This window comes from Rhea americana, unplaced genomic scaffold (assembly GCF_003343005.1).
Source record: "Rhea americana isolate MKP2758 unplaced genomic scaffold, rheAme1 scaffold_73, whole genome shotgun sequence".
NCBI classification, from domain to species: Eukaryota; Metazoa; Chordata; class Aves; order Rheiformes; family Rheidae; genus Rhea; species Rhea americana.
Window position 1 is genome coordinate 95,020 of NW_028186901.1, and position 20,504 is coordinate 115,523.

The following is a 20,504-nucleotide window of genomic DNA, read 5'->3' on the forward strand; positions in this document are numbered from 1 at the left end:
CGAGGCGGCGGCGGCGGCCGAGGGGCAGCGCGGCGCGGGCCGCGGCAGGAAGCGGCCCCCGGCAGCCGGGCTCGTGCAGCCGGTTAAGCTGAGCCGCGCCGAGCTCTACAGGCCGCCGACGAGCGAGGAGCTGCAGCAGCTCAAGGAGACCGAGAACCTCTTCCACTCCAGCCTCCTCCGCCTGCAGGTCAGCCGGGGCGGCACGGCCCCGCCCGGGGATAAGGCCTCGCTCCTCTGTTTTGCCAGGAGCCGGTTTCTGGGCGGGACGGGAGGATTTTGGCTGTGTGCTGCGAACACACGCAGCCCCTGTTAGGTGGGAGGTCAGGCCGGTGGGTAAATAGCTGCTGGTGAGTGTAAAGCTTGTGATCTTTGAGGAGCAGCTTTGATCTCCTGGTTGTTTGCAGCTTTTGGTAGCAAGACCTCTTGGGCCCGGTTGCTGATGGGAACCCTGCAGGGTGTTTTCTTGTGCTGGCACCCTGTCATTCCTCAGAGCTTCCTGATGGCAAGGGTGTGTGAATCCTGCCAGTTTTACACTAGCTGGGCCTCACACAGGAGCCAGTAAGGTGGAGTTCRTTCCTAGTTCAGTGCTCCTTGGGAGAGGAGTAGCTGTGTTATGCATCTGCCCATGGGCAAGCTGGGCTTCCAGCTCTGAGCAGAGCTTGTGGAGAGGCTCAAGTCTTGCCCAGCTCACCTGCTGGCCTCTTCACCATGCTCCTCCTTGGTGCTCAGAGGCAAAGTAAAGGGCAGGAGTGATTTCCAGTGGTACAGCTGCCTTTCACAGTCTTCCCTTTCTGCCTGCAGATTGAAGAGCTCCTGAAGGAGGTGACATTGAAGGAGACAAAGAAGAAGAGGATTGATGCCTTTCTTCATGAAATTAGTACTCTGTTGAGCTCCATCCCGGAAACCTCAGAAACTGATGTATGTCCCAGAAGGGTGCAGGAGGCAGCAAAGTCTCTGTAAGGAGCAGGCTGTGCTGATGACAAGTTGTTTCTGTGCAGGCTGAAGTCCTTGTGGAATATCTCCCTTAGGGGCTGAAAAAACAGCTTGATTTGAGTTGACAGGGGAGAGTGATGCTTCATCTCTAACTCTTGGGTACAAGCTCCTGCCAGCTCAGAGGAGTGTTATGTGAGAAGAGGGGTCTTGGTCTCTGTGTGACTGCTATTGATGATACTAAGAGCTTTTCACRTGTCCCCTCTGTTCCCAGCTTACCGACCAGGCCTGGCTCCCCAAGGATGTGAAGGTCCCATTCCTGCAGGTGCCATTCAGTGTGAAAGGGAGATTTCGATTTCTGCCCCCAGCTGAGCTGAAGGTGGTGGGCAGCTACCTGTTGGGCACCTGCATTAAGCCGGAGATCAATGTGGATGTGGCGGTGACCATGCCACGGGTGAGTGTAGCCCTGCCTGTTCCCAAGTGGCCGGGGGCCTGGGTGAGCCCTGTCCTCTGCTGTGCTCTGCACCCCCTGTCCTGTTTGCTCAATTCCTGAGTGAGACTGCAGCATCTGGATGCCCAGGATAGCAGCCTCCACAAGGGGTTGGGGAGTGCAGTCTCCCCACTTGCTAGATCAGGGCTTTCTGCTGCTTTGATTTCAGTTCCTTGTGAGAGTCTTCATTCTCTGAGCATTTCCCCAGTGCCAGGTATGCCAGGATGCTACCTGGCTTCGTATCCCATTGCAYGATCTGCCCCTGCTCCCAAGCCTCTGTTGAAGGGTGGGTGGTGTTCATAGGCTGAAATCCCTGTGGAGCTCCTCCTGCTGTCTTGTTCTGCCCGTGGATAGTGGAGTCTGAGATGAGTGAAGTCCTGTTCTGCTGAATAGCTCTGTGTCAGTGATTTTAGTGCCTGTGAGYGCTTTGGGCTGGCTTGCCACTCCTTGGAGCTGTCCTGCTGGGAGTAGCTGCATATCTGAAATAGGGATGTTTGTGAGGCCAGGGAGAGCTGAARGTGGTGCAGTGCCTCAGGCTGAACTTTTCCCTTCTGCCCAGGAAATCTTCCAGGACAAAGACAACTTGAACCAGCGTTACCACCGGAAGAGAGCTTTGTAYCTTGCTTACATCGCCCATCACTTCTCCAAGGAGAAGCTCTTCGGCAGTGTGACATTTGCCTATATGAACAGCAACCATCTCAAGCCCATCCTGCTCCTGAGGCCACAAGGTAGCACCTGGTTCTTGCCCTGGTAGGGGGCTGTGAGCCGGTGCTAGCATTTCCTGTCTTAGCTGGAGAGTGGGGGTCTCAGAGTGTGTAACAGGTGATTTGGAGAGGGAAYGGGGTCAGTTTGGCGCTGTTGTTAACGATTGGTGATAAATTTTGAAGCTTTGATGCTTCTGTTTCTCCTGCCCCTCCAATCCTCATGGTCTTTTCCTTGCTTTGGCTCCTCACTCACCTCTGCAGCTCTGCTGGGCTCCCCAGCCTTGCTGGCTGGTATGGCTTGTGCGTGCTTCAGGGAGTAAAGCAGACCCTACAGAAACACTGCTGTGTCTAGCACTGCTGCTTCTCCCTGTTCTCCGTGTCCCTGCTGTCCTCTTGGCTTCCCAAGGCAGCTGTGCACAGTCTGGGCTCTTCCCTGAAGCAAYAGGGGACATGTGAATTGCTGGGTGCTGCTTGTTTTTTCCACAGACCTGAGCTGATGGCAGGTTTGGATCTGAGATAGGCGGTGGGGTGTTTGAGGTGGGGATGGGTGGGAAGGTGCAGTATGAGGATGCTGGGGGGGAGCAAATGGGCGCACCTTGCTGGCTGGCAGGGATGGAGGAAGACAGAACTGGGGATAGGAACAGTGTGAACTCTGGCTTGTTGTCARTTTTAAGATGTGGTCACTCTCTGCTCTGATATGATTTCTACCACTGCTGAGCTTAGCTGGGAAGGAGCTTTTCCCTTCTTCTGAGATGGCGATGCTTCCTGTCTTCTCAAGTAGTCGTTGTCTGGGTCTTGACACCTCTTCCTCCTGTACTTTTATCCCTGGTGCTTGCAGGCAAAGATGAGAAGCTGGTCACTGTCCGACTTCATGCCTGTCCTGCCCYGGGTTTCTTCAAGCCAAGCCGCTTCTATCCCAGCAAGAACAATGTTCGGACAGCCTGGTTTATGGAACAGAGCCCCTCCAAAGAAGGTAGGACCTGGGGCTGGGGGAACGTGAGGCTGCATGGCTCTGCTGAAGCCTGCCCCCAATGCAGAGAGCTGGGTTCGCAGAGACTGTTTTTTGTGAATGGGAGGTTTGTGTTGGAGTCCAACATGCTGTCATATGCATGTCTGTTCATGCACTCAGGAGCCCCAGAGCCTCCAACCCCTCACTACAACAATTCCATCCTCTGTGACACGGTGCTGCTGTCCCACCTGCATTTCTTGTCCAGTGTGGCTACTGACTTCCCAGGAATGAAGGATGGGCTCGCCCTCCTCAAAGTCTGGCTGCAACAGCGGCAGCTCAACAAGGTATGCTCTGTGCTGGGGGACAAGGCAGGCTCTGCTCACATGGTTAACCTGGCCTTGGCCAGTTCATCTCCCTTGTGAGTGGAAGGGTGATGGTTTGGCTCTTATGGGTTGTGTGGTTGGCTTGGGGTTCCAATTTTTGCTGAGTTAGGTTTCAAGGAGCTCCATCTTGCACTGTCAACTGCAGTGGGTCTGTGTGAACTGGACACTCATGCTTCTTTGAGATTCTGGGAGTGATGCAGTGTTTTGGGGAACTCATCCATTTCCGAAGGGACCATGAGTCATGCTTCTTGTATAAGGCCTTGCCTCTTCCTGGCTGGGCTGGGGTTTTGGGGCTGTGATGACAGTGGCTGGGAGCAGCTGTGTAGAGTGAGCGCTGGGGCTTGTGGTGCCTCGACAAACTCTCCCAGATCCAACTGTCTCTGTTTTTGCAGGGCTTGGGCTGTTTCAGTGGCTTCTTGGCCTCTATGGTGGTTGCCTATCTGCTGACAAAACGTAAGATTGTTAAGATGATGAGTGGGTACCAGGTGCTGAGGAATGTTCTGCAATTYCTAGGTGAGTTTCCACAGGTTTCTCTGGGCTAGGAGAGGCTGATGTCAGCAGAGTCTCTGCACAAAGCAGGTCCTTAACCTCTGTGTGCTGGGCTCAGTGGGTGGAGAGCTGGAGAATCAGCTGGGGCTGCTCTTGTAGAATCACTTTGTGCAGCTGTGAACCAGCTGACAAGAGCTATATCCTGCCTCCAAGAAGGGAGAGCAGAAAGGTTACGGAACAGTAATTTTCAAGGGCAACTAGAGAAGTTGTTTTGGCCATATTTCTCTGATAGCTCCATGAGTGGGCCCAGCTGTCTTGGGCACAGTATCCCTCCCTGGTGAGAAATGAAACCTCTGTTCTTCCTTAGTATCAAAACAAAAAATTGTTGTGATACTCTGAAGTAAATTCAGAGGGGCTGTAGGGAGACCCCTTCCCTCCTCTGCCAACCCTACTCAGTTCCTGCTGATTGGCTTTTTCCAACATGTGGCAGTTGATAAAGCCTGTCCCTGAGGTTCATTCAGTACCAGAGTGTCTGGTGCCTAGAGGTGCTGGACCACTGCCTTCTTCCCCATCCCTCAGTATGGGGCAAGTAGGCTCAGATCCTGGCCAGAATGTGGTGGGGGAAAGAGAATCATGATTTTTTTTTTCCCCAGTGGTGGGATGGAGGAGCTCTGTGGGCAGAGGAAAAGGGCAGGAGGGGATGAGGCAGCAAAGCAGGGGTGGATGGAGTGGTTTGGTGGTGGATGGGTGGGCCGCAGCACGGGAYAGAGGCCAGCATCATGTTTTAGCACTGTTTAGAGTTGTCTGACAGCAATGGTACCAGCACGTGGATGTACCGCCCTCACCGATGGAGAAGGTGTGGACAACAGTGTGATTTATTCCTTCCTCTCTATCCACAGCCACCACAGACCTGAGCATGACAGGCATCAGCCTCGCAAAGGATGCAGACACCTCCCTTGTAAGCAACCTTCCAGGGAGTGCTTGTGCCCATGTTTGACTGTCGGCTGTGCTGCTGGCACTGTGTGGCTGCCTGGGCAGGGATGTTTCCAGTGGCCTGGTTGTTGTTTCAGGGACTTGGGGTGGAGGTGAGGTGCTGGTGTCTTCATGTCTGTTCTACAGTGTGACACTGTGACTGTGTTTGCCCTTCCAGCCTTCCCTGGCTGACTTTCACCAGGCTTTTGAAGTGGTTTTTGTGGATCCCTCTGGACTGGTGAACCTCTGCGCTGATATGACTGCCAGCAAATACCACCAGGTACTGGCAGGTTATGAGGACATCCTAAGATGCTGTTTTAGGATCCAGGACCAAACAGGAATGCTRTTCTTTCCTGTACCCACTCCTAGTAAGAGGCTCTTCTGTTCACAAACTGATAAGTTCTGTTAAAGAGTTGCTGAGCCTAGTGGCCTGGGACAGCTGTGTGTCCATGGTGTGGATGATACAGTCGTCATACCCTGTTGGCTGTCTTCCAAAGCTGACTTTGCAGAGGTTACACACTAACCTGTCATATGCTCTGAATTCCTGGGGCAAAGGAAATGTCCTTTTTTTTTTTTTTTTTAACCTTATTCGGTTGCTGTGTTAATAATAGAAAGCCTCCTGCCAGAAAACAATCTCCTCAGCTGTATGACAGCACCTTGAGGGGAYAACAGGGCTGCAGGAGCTGGAGGGAGGGAAAGTAATGGGATGAACTACTGCTTAATTTGCTTCTATCACTCAAGTGAGCTGAGGCTGGCAGAGGGTGCTTAGACATCTCAGAGAAGGATGTTGGACCTGAGGAGGTGGTTCAGTGCTGCTTTTTAAACCTTTAACGAACATTCCCAGCTCTGAAGCTTGGAAGGGAATTCTAAGACTTGGGTTTAGTGCCACTTCACTTTTCCTGTTCAAAGGAAACTGTTTTCTTCTATTTGGGTATCTCTGGGTGAAGCCAAAGAGCTGTTTAACAAAAATAACTGTTCTGGAGCAGAAAAAACCTACACTATCAGGAATGCCAAGAAGGGTCTAGAGGGGCCATATTAGGTTACTTGGCTCCATGCTGAGGATGGAAGCTGTCTGAGAYTGGTGTCTGCTGGTGACTGTGGAGCTGGAGTGGCCATGGTTGTTGCTGACTGCTGCTGGAAGGATTTGCTTTACACTTCTTTCCTCCCATTCATGCCTTTGCTCTGTCATCTCCTCACTCAGGTCCAGTTTGAAGCCAAGTGCTCCATGGAAATTCTGGATGACAGCACAGTGGATGGCTTCCAGGTGCTGCTCATGACCTCRAAGCCCATGCTTAGAGCCTTTGACCACATTTTCCAGTGAGTGTGCTTGTGCTGGTGGGGTGATGCTGAGCAGGTCTGTTCAGAAAGGAGTGGATTGCTTCTGGTTTCAGATCGGGGTGGATGTGAGACCTGCCTTGTGGGAAATAGCTCTAATAGCTCTGTGATAGACAGTGGTGCCTTCGACCCTTCCACTTTTATTGCCTGGACATCCTCTCAGGAGGAGGTGGGGCTTTCAGTCAGTGCTTTGGCTTGTGAGGAATGGTGATGTCCCCAAACCCAGGATTTCCCATGGTACATCCTGAGAGAGTTGGGGATCTTTGCCTCACAGTGGTGTAATGCAGTSCTTCTCACGGCCCCCATTCTGGGCCAGGGAGCCTCTGTTTCTCGCTTTATCCGTCCTCCAGCACCCTTCTCAGGAGGCATTTGGTGAAGGAGGCAGAAGTGTGTGTGACTGGCTGCTCTCCTTCTCTAGCCTGAAGCATGTATCCAAGCTGCAAATTGCCTGCAAGAAGATGCAGCTGCTGAATGAGCTGATGGATCGAGGTGGGAACTATGTGGCTGCAGCCCTTCCGTTCATTGTGTCGCTGCTGTCCCGTGGACTGGCTGGGAGAGCACTGCTGGTGGCTCACTCCTTACCCCAGACCCCAGAGGTAACACAACTGAGCAGGGACTCTGCTTGACTTTGCATCCCATTCTGTGCTTGCAATCTTGGGCATTCTTTGCAGCAGTGTTGGGGGCAGTGAGGAGATCTTTCAACACTGCAGGATGGAAGGAGTCTTTCCCATCTATGAGGGGCACAGACGGGATCTGAGACTTGGGGGACTTTGACAGGGTGCTGGGTGCAGCCAGGAAGACTTGGTTTGGGCAGAAGTGTCTGCACAGCTTTGGGGCTGGTTGAAGACAACTGGCTTTCTCATTAAGGAGACCTATTAAATCAGGACTTCCCTGTCTTTGTCCATCTGGGCACTTGAGTGTATGTTCTGCTTAACAGGAGTTTTATCTAGTGGTCTGATATCCTGATAGATGCCAATCCAGCAAAGTCATCTATCCTTGTGCTTCTTATTCCCTGTTTCTGTTCAGTGGCCTGTTGAAGCTGAGCCCCCAAAACATAAAGACGTTGGGCCCCTGACATTTGGACTTCTGTTTGTCCCAGAGTTTGCTGCCAGTACTTTGGAGAAGGGGCCACAGGCTGATCGTCTYGAGGTAAGGAGAACCTTCCTTATCTGGGAGAGGATGATGGTAGTTGGGGRAAATTCGTGCAGCTTGGGAATGCCCATCAGCACATCCTGCCATGCTTGATGCTGAGTGCCTGCCATGGCTGAACTGCTCAGTGCCAAGTGTGAGCAGCAGTGTGGGCAAGTGGCAGCAAGCAGACTATTGAGCAGCTGCTGGTGTCCTTGAGACATCTTGGTGAGTTTAGGAGGGTTGGAGGAAGACCTGCAGGAGTGGGGAGCCCTYTTGGTCTGGCTGGAGAGATGGTTGGCCAAGCAAGCTTGAGTAGGAGGGGAGGGAGATATGATGGAAGCAGTGGAAGACCCCAAATCCAAGTTCCTCATTGCTCCACTTGAGGAAATTTTGGTGAGGCTGAGTCTACGTTCCTCTCCTATTAAGAGAGCCAGGCAGAAACTGGACTGGGGAGCTGGAATGAAGCTGGCACTCTGCTATGGCTGCAGATGGCCGTAGGGGCGGCCGGCAGTCACAGAAGTGCTTCAGCTGACCTGAGCTGTCACCTATGGTTCTGGCACCATTGATGTCTCTCTGCAGGCCCAGGACTTCCGAACCTTCTGGGGGGAGAAGTCTGAGTTGAGACGGTTCCAGGATGGCACCATCTGCGAGGCAGTGGTGTGGGAGGCAAACACGGTGTGCCAGAAACGCCTCATTCCTGAGCAAATTGTCAGGCATCTCCTGTGGCTGTAAGTAGCTCTGAATAGGACCAAGTGACAGCCATAGCTGGGAGACCTATGGTTGTGTGGGCTCACTGCTGCTCTCTGTGGCTTGTGCCAYATCTCTAGTGCCCTTGAGGTAACACTGTTGTCAGATCCTGGTCTTGGGGGACTTTGTGGATTGTTTCAGCTTTGGGAAGCGAGGAAGGCTTTCCAGAGGCTTCTTGCTGCTTCCCAAGAGAATGTAGTGAGGGCAACCATGAGACATTGTAGCTGGTGCTTGTGGTACCTCTAAAGGCAAGGAGGCAGGATGGTTCTGCCTTTACAGATGGATGTTGAGACACTCATCAACGGCAGAGCTGAGAAGAGAAGCCACCTGGATCATATGGGTTGTTTTGTGAAATCCTGTGAGATCCTGTAGTGGCCTACAAGGTTGGGTCTACTTAGAGCACTGGAAAACCTTCCTGTAGCAGTTGAGAGCTACTGCTAAAAATGAGACCCTCTTGCAAAGAATGAGGGGGTTGCTTGGGCCTATTTRTCCCTACTTGAGGAGGGGTCCTGGGAAGAATAGCTGCACGTCGGCAGCTTTGGCTATGGATTCTGTGAAGCTGTATGAGTTGCTGTGCAGCTTTGGGTAGGTGGTCTGGGCATGGGAGGAATGCACAAAGGTCTTGGTGTTCTCCTCACTATGATCTTCTTATACAGGAAGGCTCTCCTCAAGCTTGGACTGGTCCTTGCCTATGGGTGCCACAAGCAGCATGGTTAGGGTAATCTGTCCTAGCTCTTATGCTCTCTTGTCTTTCTTCATATAGCCATGCAGACATTCCTGAGTCCTCTATCTGTTACACAGGAGCCCTGCTGGAGTCTGTGATCAAGAGTGGAAAAGAGGTACAGTTGCTTCCTCAATTCCAGTTTGGGCTGTAGGTTTCTCAGGGAAGGGAGGTATGGGAAGAACTGGGGGGAAGTAATTTTAAATTGTGATCCTGAGGCTCGTAGCTGGTTCCTAAGAAGGATAAGGAAAGTGCTTGTCTGCAAACACTGAGGCATCCAGTGCAGTGCTCTCAGATCTGCTGCGCTTTTTGTGCTACACCAAAGCAGTGTGTCACATTTGGGACAAGATGCTRGTTCCTGCTATTTCTGGTGCGATGGGGCAGCATCATTTGTCTATGCAAGCYAGGCTGCAGTGAGCAGAGCTGGTAAATCCCATGATAGGGAAGTGCTCTTTTTTGCAACTTGAGAAGGATTTAGGAATCTGATCTCTAGCAGTCCTTGAGGAACAAAGGAGAAATCTGCTCTTATGGGCAGGGGGTGTCTGATCACACTCTTCCAGTGGCTGTTGCTTCTGTGCAAACAGCCCCTGGGAAGCCTGCAGGGGTCAAGGAATGGGATGGAGGAGAGAAGATGAACTCTCCAGACGAAAGGCCTCTTATGAATTAGGCTTTTGTCATTCACAATGCACCCTGCAGAGGGTGCTGCTGGTCTGCTGTAAAATCCAGGCTGGTTGGATGTGTACTGCTTGATTCAGCTACATTTGAGCAGTTAGTGCCTGCTCTTATTCCTCATTTAGGCGTCTCTGCTGTACTTCAGGGTGAGGGGAGCAGCAGGACAACAGAAATTCTCCTTTCTGTGCATCTTAAATGCCCTCCCCAGGGCTCTCAAGATGCTCTGGATGTTTTCTCTCCTTCCTTACTGTTCTAGCTGTGCTTCACAGCTCTGCCATGGCTAAGGATATAGTATGAGCAGTTTCCTGTTAACTGCTGCCTCTGGTGGCATCAGTATGCAGAAGGGAGGCAATAGCAGAGATCTTGCCACGGCCAATACACAGTCTCTTCTTGCCCTCCAAGTAACTCTTAGCTTCTCCATTTATCTTTGCCTAGCAAAAAGCTGCTCTCTGGGGTGGCAGTCCTATCTTGGTGCTCGTTGCCCCTCCAGGCAGAGAAGGAGGCAAGATCAGTGCTTGTGCTCATCTCTCTGGGGATGGGAGATAGAAACTGAGAGGCTCTCTGGGTGTCTGCAGGCCTCTGGGACCGGTGAGGAGGCCATGGTCAGCGTCGTCTGCTCGTATGATGACCTGAGCCGCAAGCTTTGGAACCTGGAAGGGCTGCCGCTGACRGTGACGGCTGTGCAGGGCGTTCATCCAGCCCTCCGATACACGGACGTGAGTGCTCTTAGGTGCAGCCTGTGTGCTGTGGATCCAGCAAGGAGTTGAGGGGAGGCCCTGGCCTTGGCCCTGCTGAGTTTCAGGGTCAAGGGGGATGCAGATTTAATCTGTGTTTGTACCTACTGCAAGGCCTTGTGGTGACGTGCTACCTCTTTTATGCTGTCCCATCCCTGGGCCTGGCTGTGCAAAGGCTGGTCAAACACTGTGTTGGGGGTCTTTGCATAGGTGGGAGGCTTGGGAGCAAGGGGTGAGCTTTGCTGCTTGGGSTCTGCTCCCTGCTCTAAGTCCCTTACTGATGCTCTGTCCCAGGTCTTCCCTCCTATTCCCATGAAGCCGGTTTATTCCTTTCATACCAGAATCAGGAACAAAGACTTGCTGCTTCCCTCAGAGGAAAAGCCCTGCCCTGCCTATATATCCCCTTTGAAAGGTAAGTGGGGAGGGATGTGGGCAGATGATACACTAGAAGGAAATGAAGGAGGCTACACGAACTCAGTTACTGCTCTGTTTGTGTGTCACAGGTGGGACCAGAGCSCTGGCTCCCCCTGCTCTTGTGCTTAACCTCTAGTCCCTGCTACACCCTCTAACACCTTGTTTCTYCTTGGGATTCACTGGCCTCCTTTTGTCCCTTTTTCCTCAGTCGTGTGCCACATGGAAGGCAGTGGCCGATGGCCACAGGACAAAGAAGCCATCAAGCGAATCAAGGCAGCTTTCCACCTCCAGCTGGCCGAGCTACTCCAGCAGCAGCACCATTTGATCTGCAGGCCTGCGGTCACCCATACTGATRTATACAAGGTAGGGGAGTGCTGGAGGCCTCTGTACTTGCAGAGTGATGGTGCCTTGTTATTGAAGAGGAAGGCAAGGGTAATTATGGAGGTGGTCATTGCCTGTGCTGGATAAGAGTGGGATTTGGGTCCTGGTCCCAGTGAAGAACATGGGAATATTTTGTGCTGAGACAAGAATAGTGCTGCATCTGTTCCTTGGGGTGAAGAGTAGCATGGCAGCCTGCATATTTTGCTGCAAAGCCTGACTTCACTTTCTACCCCCATCTCAGGATGGCTACGTTTTCCGTCTCCAAGTGGCCTACCATCGAGAGCCCCTAATCTTGAAGGAAGTGGTCACTCCAGAAGGGATGCTGAAGTACCAGGACACAGAGGAATCTCAGCAGCTGGAACTAGAGACCTTGCATCTGCCTTACCTAACCAGCTCCCTGCATGGGTAGGCAAGGCAGAGTTTGGGACGCTAGGGTGTGGGACATGTCCTGTGGCTGGGAGCAGATATGGAATTACCTTTGGATGATAGAGGGCAATGGTTCAGAGAAGAGTTCACAGTAGGAGGGGAAGAGGTCCTTCAGCCCTTCTTGTGAGCCAAGAAGACTTCTGAGGGAGGGGGCAGGGGAGTGGATGTGGGTAGGGGAAAGAGCTGGTTGTCCCGTTTGTCAGATTAGATCTCTGATATCAGGAGACAAGTACCGAACAGCAGTACAGTTACAAGGGAGCGTGTGGTAGCATTACGCTTTTGTTCTCCCAAAAATGCAACGCTCGCAAAGAGCCCTGTGCTTGTTATGTGGAACACACATCCCTGGYAGATGCCCTTCTCTATTGAATGCCAGAAGGGCAGTTAGGATCGTAACAGGTTTCAGCTGAACAGTTCTTTCCATCCTCCACACAGGCTCCAGCAGCAACATCCTGCCTTCGGCAGCACTTGTCGGCTGGCTAAGCGCTGGGTCAGCGCCCAGCTCCTGAGTGACCACATTTCCGAGGAGTGTGTGGACCTCCTCGTGGCATATCTTTTCATCTTCCCGGCCCCCTTTACTCCACCCAGGTGAGGATGGGGAGCCCARGCTGGCTGGATGGGGGTTAACTGCCTTTTTCCCTATTGAGTGTGCAGATGAGGAGGGATGCTGCCAGGGCAGGAGGGRCTGGGATAGGTGGTCCATACACTGGCATGCAAAAGCAAATGATAAGACCCTGTAGTGCCAGGAGGCTGTCCCAAGCTCTGGTGGGTGCAGCTGGTTGGAGAAGGCAGAGGTTGTTGGTGCTTCTGGGCTGCATCTTGCCCCTTCCCCGAGCCCAGCTATGCTGGAAAGTGAGTGGGGCAAAGCATCAGGCTGCCAGCTGCAGTGGTCTGTGTGCTCACTTATTAAGAGTAGGAGCAAGTGTCTTCATGGCCTCTGAGTACAGGCAGTGCCTCCGTGGCCCTGCCACAGCTCAGTGGCCTGGGATGCCTCTTTCTAGATGTGATGTGCACAGGTGTGTGGTATTCCTCTGCCATGGGGCAGGATCAACTACTAAGGGGGTGTTGTGCCTTTCTGAGGACTAGTAGGGCTCCTCAGCCCTTGGGGAACAGCTGGGACAAGTAGGGATCATAGAATCAGTAAGGTTGGAAGGGACCTGGAGATTATCTAATCCAGAGAYCTCCCCTCTCAGCAGGGTCACCTAGAGCATGTCAGACAGGGTTGCGTCCAGGCGGGCCTTGAATGTCTCCAGAGAAGGAGAGTTTGATTGGCCATTGGGGCATRTGGGGTTTGTGGGGGGACTGCACGCGAGAGGCTCCTTCCCCCCCGCCCAACTGCTTGTGGTGGCAGCCAGGGCCGCACGGTCGGGGCCGCAGGGGGAAATCACTTTTTTCTTTCAACTTAAAAGAAAATGTCTACATCAAACATTTCAGGAAGAGTGGAAASTTGGCTTTCATCCACATGGCATATTAAAGTTCCTATGACATGGCTGGAAGCGTGTATTAATTGGACCTAGGAAGAAAATAGTGGTAGTAACTTAAGTCAAGCTCAGGTTAACAGGCAGGTGTTTGAGCAATGGCTTCTTACAGATCTAAGAGATTTAGAATGTGATTTTGCCTGAGTGCATCTTGGATGCCCCCAAAGGAGAATTGTCTGGCTTCTACTCAGTGCAGATTGATTCTCTAGTTGATGTAAGCCAGCCAGCATATTCCCAGTTGCAGAAGCAAAGAGGAAAAAGTAGGGTAAATGAAGAAGTAACAGCCAACACTCAGACATTCCAAAAACCCTGGGAAGCAAAGCCTACTTGAATGCTGATACTGCAGCTAACTGATRGGGTGCATCAAATTCAGGGCATGGAATATCAACCAGTTCCTGTCCTTCATACTAATCTTCCTCCAGGAACAAAAATCACYGTACAGGGTAATGTTGCATATCGTTTCGGAGTCCTTTTGCTTAAACCAGAAAATGTAAAATTGTTGGGTGGTGAAGAGGATGCTCTTCTAGAGAAGTATCGTCAGGAAAGAGTCCTTGCTAGATTAATTGGAGAAGCTGAGAACCCTAATCCTTTTGGACAAACTGAGCATGAACAAGTTGTTCCAAGGCCTGCAGATGAATTAGGGCARGTTCTGRGCCCTTCAGGTGAAGAGCTTTTAGCCAGTCTTGAGGAAAATAATGAATTCACTTTAAACAATGGAACACCTTTAGAGAGTGGGTATTGCAGTAGAAGCAATAATTTTAGCACAACCTCAGGTTCACACAATGGAAACATTTTGCAAGGGATGATAGATACGTGGTGGTTAGCAGCATGTTGGTACTCCTGGGTTSTACGGGAGCGGTGTTATGGTGGTGCTGGCTGCTGCAGCCTCCATTTATTGTAGAAAAGACTCCTGAGGGAAGGGCAGAAGGCCAACCATTTAAAGCTAAATGGAGCAGAGTATTGGGAAATATCTCCTTAGGGCCAATTGCTTGCTGCCTCTGGCAGGTGGACTGGATACAGCCCAGAGGGAGTGAAATGAAGTTAAAGGCTATGTTTACGCTCTGTGTAGAGCCCAAAGGTTAGTCTGTCCTGCACTTGAGATCCGGTTTCCTTCTCAGAAATAACAATAGTGACTGTCTACTGCCTGGAAAGCTTTTCTGTATCCTGAAATACTCTGCTAGCAGGAGCCCCATCTTCTCAGCTGTCTTGTTTTGCAAGTGTGTTGTGTTACAGGGGAAAGAGAGTTACAGTGAGAGTTTGGGCTGGTATCCTTTGTGGTCCTGTTTGAGAGCCACATTGGAGATGGGAGCAATCCTGTCTCTAGTTTCCCCTTTGCTCTATGCCTAGAGAGCAGGCTACCTGGTTGGGGGAGCTGCAGGAGATGGGGAAGACGGAGGGAAATATTTCGATCTCTTGAGGTTTTTTTTTTTTTTCTCTCCCTCTCTCTTTTAATCTGGGGAGGAAGTAACAGGGGAAAAGAAAAGGATTTTCCTGTGTACCTGGGGACCTAGAGAAGGCAAAATGCCTTTTACCCYTTCTGGACTTCCCTCTCTCATCTCAGACTTTGGGGGCTTTTTAGGTGCTTTTGGGGCTGCTTGTGGCCTGGTTGTTGCTAAGTTATATGCAAAGCCCTGTTCCTGCCATGGTGATTGGCTAAGGCAGCGAATGCTAGCATTAAGCTGTTTTTTCTCACCTGCAGCTCTCCCCAGGTTGGGTTTCTGCGCTTCCTCAACCTCCTGGCAACCTTTGACTGGAAGAACAACCCTCTCATTGTCAACTTGAATGCAGGCCTCACAGGTGAGCTGGCAGCACATAGGTTCTCTGGGGTGGCCATGGCCACAGCTGCGGGAGAGCTGTGGCACAAAGGTCTAGGGCCCTGCTGGGTCAGCATGTGGCTCTGGAGTCTTACATATATGGGAATGTCACAGCTTCAGCCTGGGGCAAGGAGATTTTCCAAGCCCTTATTCTCCTACCGTGTTTAACTTGGCTTCAAGGTTTGTTTGGTTGTGGGCTTTTTTGTTTTGCTTTATTTTWTTTTCATACCTGCCTTTGAAGAGTTGGTCTTGCTGACAGTTTTCTGTTGCTTTGTGGTATTACTGAAATCTCWTGTGAACATGGGCAGTGTTGAACTACACAGTGCGTTTTGAAGCCCTCTGCTTCTTAGTAGCCAGCGTTTTAGCTTGAGGCTTTGTTCTGGCTCTTCCTGGCCCAGACCTTTGCTTTACTGTTTTGTAGACTTGTCCTTCATCTTGTCCTTCCTCAAGGTACCATGTTATTTTGCATAAGAAGGTCCTCCTTGTGCTCACAAGTGCACATGGTTGCAGGGTACCAGCATGCAGTTAAGCCTGCTGTGTAAACTGCCTTGGGCAGATGCAACATGRGTGTGAGCTGTGTGAGACCCGAAGTGGAGTGGGATGACAGCCCTTTGCAGAGCTTGGCTGGGATGGTCTGGTGCTGGGGCCTCTGCCCTGCAGTGGGAAGKCCTAGCTCCTGCTCTTTGTTGGCTGCCTGGTGCTTGCATTTGAAGAGCAATCAGCTTCAACTGCTAATTGAGCTGGTGTGGGAAGGTGCAAAGCCTCCTTACTCTGYGTCTGCTTTGAAAGTCCTGCTGAGCAGCTTGAAGTACAGGCATTATCTGCTAGTCCCTGATTTAGAAACCTGGAAGGGGAAAAAAGGCTTTAATCATCCAGGTGCTCAGAGTCATGGGGGAGGCTTTGAAGTATTTTTTTACCTCATGAGCTCCGTATTTTCTGGTGAATGTGTCTCTGGCTTCCAAAGGAACATACTGGCGTGTCCAAGTAAACCTGTGATCCTGGGCTGTTTGTTGAATGTCTTGTCTTTCTGGATAACTGATGTCTTAATAGCTTTTTGTAGGGGACAGAAAAGACTATGGCTTGTTTACTACTCTGCAGACAWGTCTCAGCTATGGTGGGGGCAATAGCCCATTCAAACTTTTAAAGCTGATCTGTAAGAAAAACAAAAACCTGCTTGTGAGTAGTGTGGGCAACATTGGAAAGAGCTGCTGTTCCTATGGGTTTCAGTACTCTCTTGACTGTATCTTATTTGAGAGGGAGAACTGGTGCTTTGGAAACTGATATATTTCTACCCTTCAGCTTTTTCTTTTTYATATAAATGAAAAAAAGTAGGAAATGTTTTTGGCCCAAAAGCTATTTTTTTCTCTTAAAAACAAATCAGAAAACAAACTTTCATTAGCTCATAACATCACTAGTTCCTAGCGTATGTCAGTCCTGCTGTGCCTTGAACCACGTGTGGGCCTACATAAGAGTGGCTGTGTAGGGYTGGAGCAAAGGTCCTTCTAGCCTTGTATCCTGTCTCCACATTTTCCCATAGACAGATTCTGAGGAGCAGCACAAGAACAGAACAAGTGTAYAGCAATGCTCCTGCCAATTTTCTCCCGGCCTGCAGCTACTTGCAGTTTGGAGACTTCCTGAGCCGGATATAGCTTCTGTGAATTTAGTAACTAGTCCCCAAGGGATTTTTCTGTCATCAGCTTTCCCTTCAAGCTGTACAAGKTGGCTCAAGCATTTTCTCCCCTGCCCTGCCCTGCCAGTAGCCCTCAGTGCTACTCTGCAGCACCAGCCTCCCAGAGGTTGGAGGGAAGGTGGTAAAGGTTTATGCTGGCATTTCCTTCTGTGCTTACAAGAGTTTATCTTCAAGGGGTTGGCAAGTGCCACCCAATAACTGCCCATTGGAGCCAGCGGTCAGACTCAGCCCCTGCATGAACAGGCTCTGCAGAGCCGCAGCAAAACAGCAATGCTATGGAAGTTCTCTGGCCAAAGCTGTGTGGGAAAGGACAAAAGCTGGTTGTACTGCTGGGCTTGCCACCTCTAAACCTTTCTAGCCCAGTAGCTATCCTATCTTGTATTGTGACCTGGCTTTGTATGTAGAGGGATCGAGTGTCCCACAGCCTCTGGCCTCTTCTGTTGCAGGCTGGCATCTTGCTGAGAGCTTGAGAGATACAGGCCCCCTTTTGTGGGGTGAGGAGAAACAGCCACATCCTGCCTCTGGTCTAAAGTGTGCTTCAGGATTACTCTAGTTTGTATGTTGTATGTATGTTCAGGAGATACAAATCGTTAGCCTGTGCTCTATTGGCCTCGCTTAGAAGGAGATTAAAAGGGGATGGGATATGAAGAGGAATGGTCTTGATTTTTTTGATTATGTATTTTTCTTTGAGTGATTTATCCTGCATTTGTATYTCCCAGAGATAGAAGAGGAAATACCCAGGTTGGACTTGCAAGGAACAAGGCTTCTTGCAAGCACTCTGGGATAACTATTAAGTGAGGCAGCTCATCTGTGTCACTGGAATCTATCCATAATGTGGTCATGAGGAAAGAGGGTTTCTTTGARAATCCCTCTTGTCATCTTGCTGTTTTTTCCTCTGGGATGATGACTGTAACTTCAGCACCCCACTCCCCATGATGCATTGGTGTTAGAGGGTGTTACAGGCTTGTTCTCGTTTGTGAGGCTGTGTCTCTGAGTCTAGGCACTGGAGTCTGGCCACTGTGGGATGGAGGTGGCTGACTGGTGCTGGTGTGCTGCAGGGGCTGTTTCCAAACCACTCTTGCCTTGGCATCTATGTCCACCTGGTCCTGGTAGCTGGTTTATGTTGCTGCTGTTCGTCACATAGTCTCACTCTCAATCAACTCTACTTGTTTAGCAAGACTGATTTGACAGATGAAAACAAAACAAAACCTTGTACCCAGAGACTGTTACTGTGAATGTTTCTTTGGGACCAGGCCTTGCGTGGGCAGGCTCCCAAGCCTTGTTTTCCTCTCTGCAGGTGAACAGGAATAGGGAGTTGATGTGCCAGGGCATGAGGGCTGATGAGTGTCAAATGCAGACCCTGCTGCCTTGTTGTACCTGGTGGGCGCATTGTGGCCAGGGAGCCATGGGTGGGCTGTAATGATTAGTTTTCGGGAGTTGCTGCCTCCTGACTCTGCCTCCCCTTTTGGGGCTTTGAGCTTGGATAAGGGAGACAGGAAACATAGGGGCAGGGCTGCTGCCCATGGACTAGAGTGCCAGAGAGTCAGCTGCATTTGGATGGRGGTCAGAAGGTGTGGGGGAAAAGGGTGGGAAAGGGCAAAAGCCAATTATTTTGCCCTTTCTTGGACTGTGTTATGTGGGCTTGGAGGGGGCATCTGATCCATCTGCCTGCCCTCTCCAGAGGCCGACTGCACAGAGATCAAGAACAAGTTTGTGGCTTCTCGCTCTCGCCTCCCCATCATGTTCATTGCCACCCCCAAAGACAAGTGGACCTCAATGTGGACCAAAGAGCGACCCTCGGTGCAGGTGAGCTGGAGCTTCCTTGCCCTATGGTGGCAGCCAGATTGGGGTAGTTCAGTGCTGCACTGAGCTTCACAGACCCTCTTCATTAGTGATTCTGCAAAGCCTCGARTTTTACCCTCTAGCTCTCTTTCTTTCCTCCTCAGATTCTGCAGCGCCTTCTTGTACTGGCCTCAGAGTCCCTCCGGGCTCTGGAGGAGCAGCTCATGGACCCACTCAGCAGCCAGGATATGAAGGTAATCCTTCTGGGTACCTAGGCAAAGGTTTCTGTCCCATGTCCAGCTTCTCTTCCCTGCTTGTTCAGGCAAAACCCAACTTAGCCATCCTGATACAGGGTAGAGGCTGTCCCATTAAGTCCTGCCCTCATGTGCAGGTGTGTCTGCGTGACCTCAGYTCCCAAGCTGCTAGCCAGTTGCCATTTAAATTTTATCTCTCCTCACCTCCRACAGTGGGGAAATGGCTCATCCTGGCTTCAAACTTGGCTTGGAGCTTTATATAGCATTGGGTACATCTTCCCAGTGTTGACCTTGCAGTATGGCTCTGCTTCTGGGTTAGCCTGAGTCAAGCTTGGTGGCAGATGCTGCTGTTGGGCTTTTCCTGGAGGCATTTAGGCCTGGGTGAGCTTTCAGGTATCCTGAATGGCCAGGAAAAGGAATTGAAATCAGACTGGTCTGAGGTTTTTTGGTGAAGGGGTCACAATAGAAAGTGGTGGGATAAAAGAACACTGGACAAATCCATTTAGCAGTATTTYGGAATCTTACTGAATGCAGGGCTTCACTCCAATTGGAAAAGGTTAGGAGCTGGTTAGGATAAAGGTCTTCACCTGAATTGGTTTAAAGACAGGTGCATGAGCTACTTGACTAAGCAGTGTGATTTCAGCTGTCTAGGTTCCTCTGTGTGCCTGAATTGAGGTCTTTCAGCAGAGTTAAAATCTGAGTTGTTGCGTCTTTGCTGTGTGGTGAGTGAAACTGGGAATATGGAGACCTGATTTTCTCCTTTGTCTTTCAGGACTATGAGCAAAACCCTCTGGCCTATTTTGGTGCCCTCATGTATAAAATACTATAGGACAGATAGATTTCTCTCTTGGAATTAGGTACGTCAGTACTTGGCTAGCACTCTTGGTGTGCCAGATGCTTAGTTTGTGCAGTTTTAGTCTTATTTATGATGTGGATGCTTTTAGCTGTGGCTCTATAGTCTGTCTTCTACAGGCAAGGCCAGTGACCCTGCTGCGTGCTGAGGCTAGGGTGCTGCTTTTGGAGTGCCAGTCTCCTAAGACTGGAGACACCCTTCTCCTGCTTTCAGGTCTACTTATATAGACCATATATGATTTTTGGTGGCATTATTTGTCTTCAGCATTTGCACAGCATCTAGCAACATGGAGGCCTTTGTTTTTTCTTGGGCTGCCCTGTGAAGCTGCACTGGAGTGCAACTGAGCTAAATTCCAAGGCTGGTGGTTCTAAGATGTGAAGAGCTGCCATACCAAGTGTGGCTTATCTTGGCAGCAACATTCCATGTTGAAGAGTGGCGGGTGTTGGCTGAGAACTGTGAAGGGTTTGGGTTGTTTTACCTCTTTTCCCAGGTGCTGACRTTGTTGTACAAGTCAGTAGCATAACTCAGTGCTGCATCCTTCTATCTTCTACATGCTGTTTTCTGAAGATGCTGCTGTGTGTTTGGGTGCTTGAAAGCTTTTTATATCAAACCTCATATAGCTCAGGAAATATGAGAGCCATTTTGGCATAAAAGGATGAAGGCAGAAGAACAGGGGCCTGTCCTGATGATGCAGGTTAAGTCTTCACTCTCGAGGAATGTGCTTCTCTCTTGTGATGAGGCTGTATGCAGCTGGCTGCTTTCAAATCTGGGGACTGTTCCTAGATCAGTCTCTTGTCAGTCTGCTGCACTCCTGGTCACTGCATACAGAGTTTCTGCCCTCCCTTAGCCACGTAACTGCTACATCTGCTCCTCCTGTCAGGAGTCTATTGTGGGATGGAGGAAGAGGAAGATGATAACAGACAGAATAGCCGGTAAGTACTCTTCCTTTCTGCGTCACGACCAGAGCAAAGTCCAGGTTGAAAAGAATCCAGGATGTTGTGTTAAAGGATGATTAGGGAGATGAGACTGTGATCCTCTTCAACACTTGGCTTAATAAGAGGTAAGGGAAGGTAATCATTAGGAGGTAATTAGTACAGGATGAAGGGACAGCTGTAGAGATTTCCTGGACCAGTGACAGATTCTAGATAATTCATGGAC

General features: G+C 50.6%; 1 protein-coding gene and 1 pseudogene across 1 annotated transcript in view; both read left to right on the forward strand.

The window, feature by feature from the left end:
- NOL6 (nucleolar protein 6) overlaps positions 1-20,504 on the forward strand; it is a 38,453-nt gene that overhangs the window by 92 nt on the left and 17,857 nt on the right. The window contains exons 2-23 of the mRNA XM_085321933.1: positions 5-187; positions 802-918; positions 1,205-1,384; positions 1,980-2,148; positions 2,963-3,097; positions 3,254-3,417; positions 3,849-3,969; positions 4,845-4,903; positions 5,096-5,197; positions 6,119-6,234; positions 6,671-6,848; positions 7,279-7,401; positions 7,963-8,111; positions 8,894-8,969; positions 10,099-10,239; positions 10,552-10,669; positions 10,880-11,034; positions 11,294-11,457; positions 11,911-12,063; positions 14,653-14,750; positions 18,139-18,263; positions 18,404-18,493. Of these exons, the coding sequence (XP_085178059.1) occupies positions 5-187; positions 802-918; positions 1,205-1,384; positions 1,980-2,148; positions 2,963-3,097; positions 3,254-3,417; positions 3,849-3,969; positions 4,845-4,903; positions 5,096-5,197; positions 6,119-6,234; positions 6,671-6,848; positions 7,279-7,401; positions 7,963-8,111; positions 8,894-8,969; positions 10,099-10,239; positions 10,552-10,669; positions 10,880-11,034; positions 11,294-11,457; positions 11,911-12,063; positions 14,653-14,750; positions 18,139-18,263; positions 18,404-18,493 (2,916 nt within the window). The remainder of the gene's footprint in view (positions 1-4; positions 188-801; positions 919-1,204; positions 1,385-1,979; positions 2,149-2,962; positions 3,098-3,253; positions 3,418-3,848; positions 3,970-4,844; positions 4,904-5,095; positions 5,198-6,118; positions 6,235-6,670; positions 6,849-7,278; positions 7,402-7,962; positions 8,112-8,893; positions 8,970-10,098; positions 10,240-10,551; positions 10,670-10,879; positions 11,035-11,293; positions 11,458-11,910; positions 12,064-14,652; positions 14,751-18,138; positions 18,264-18,403; positions 18,494-20,504) is intronic.
- Positions 12,888-13,854, forward strand: LOC146586026 (recQ-mediated genome instability protein 1-like; annotated as a pseudogene).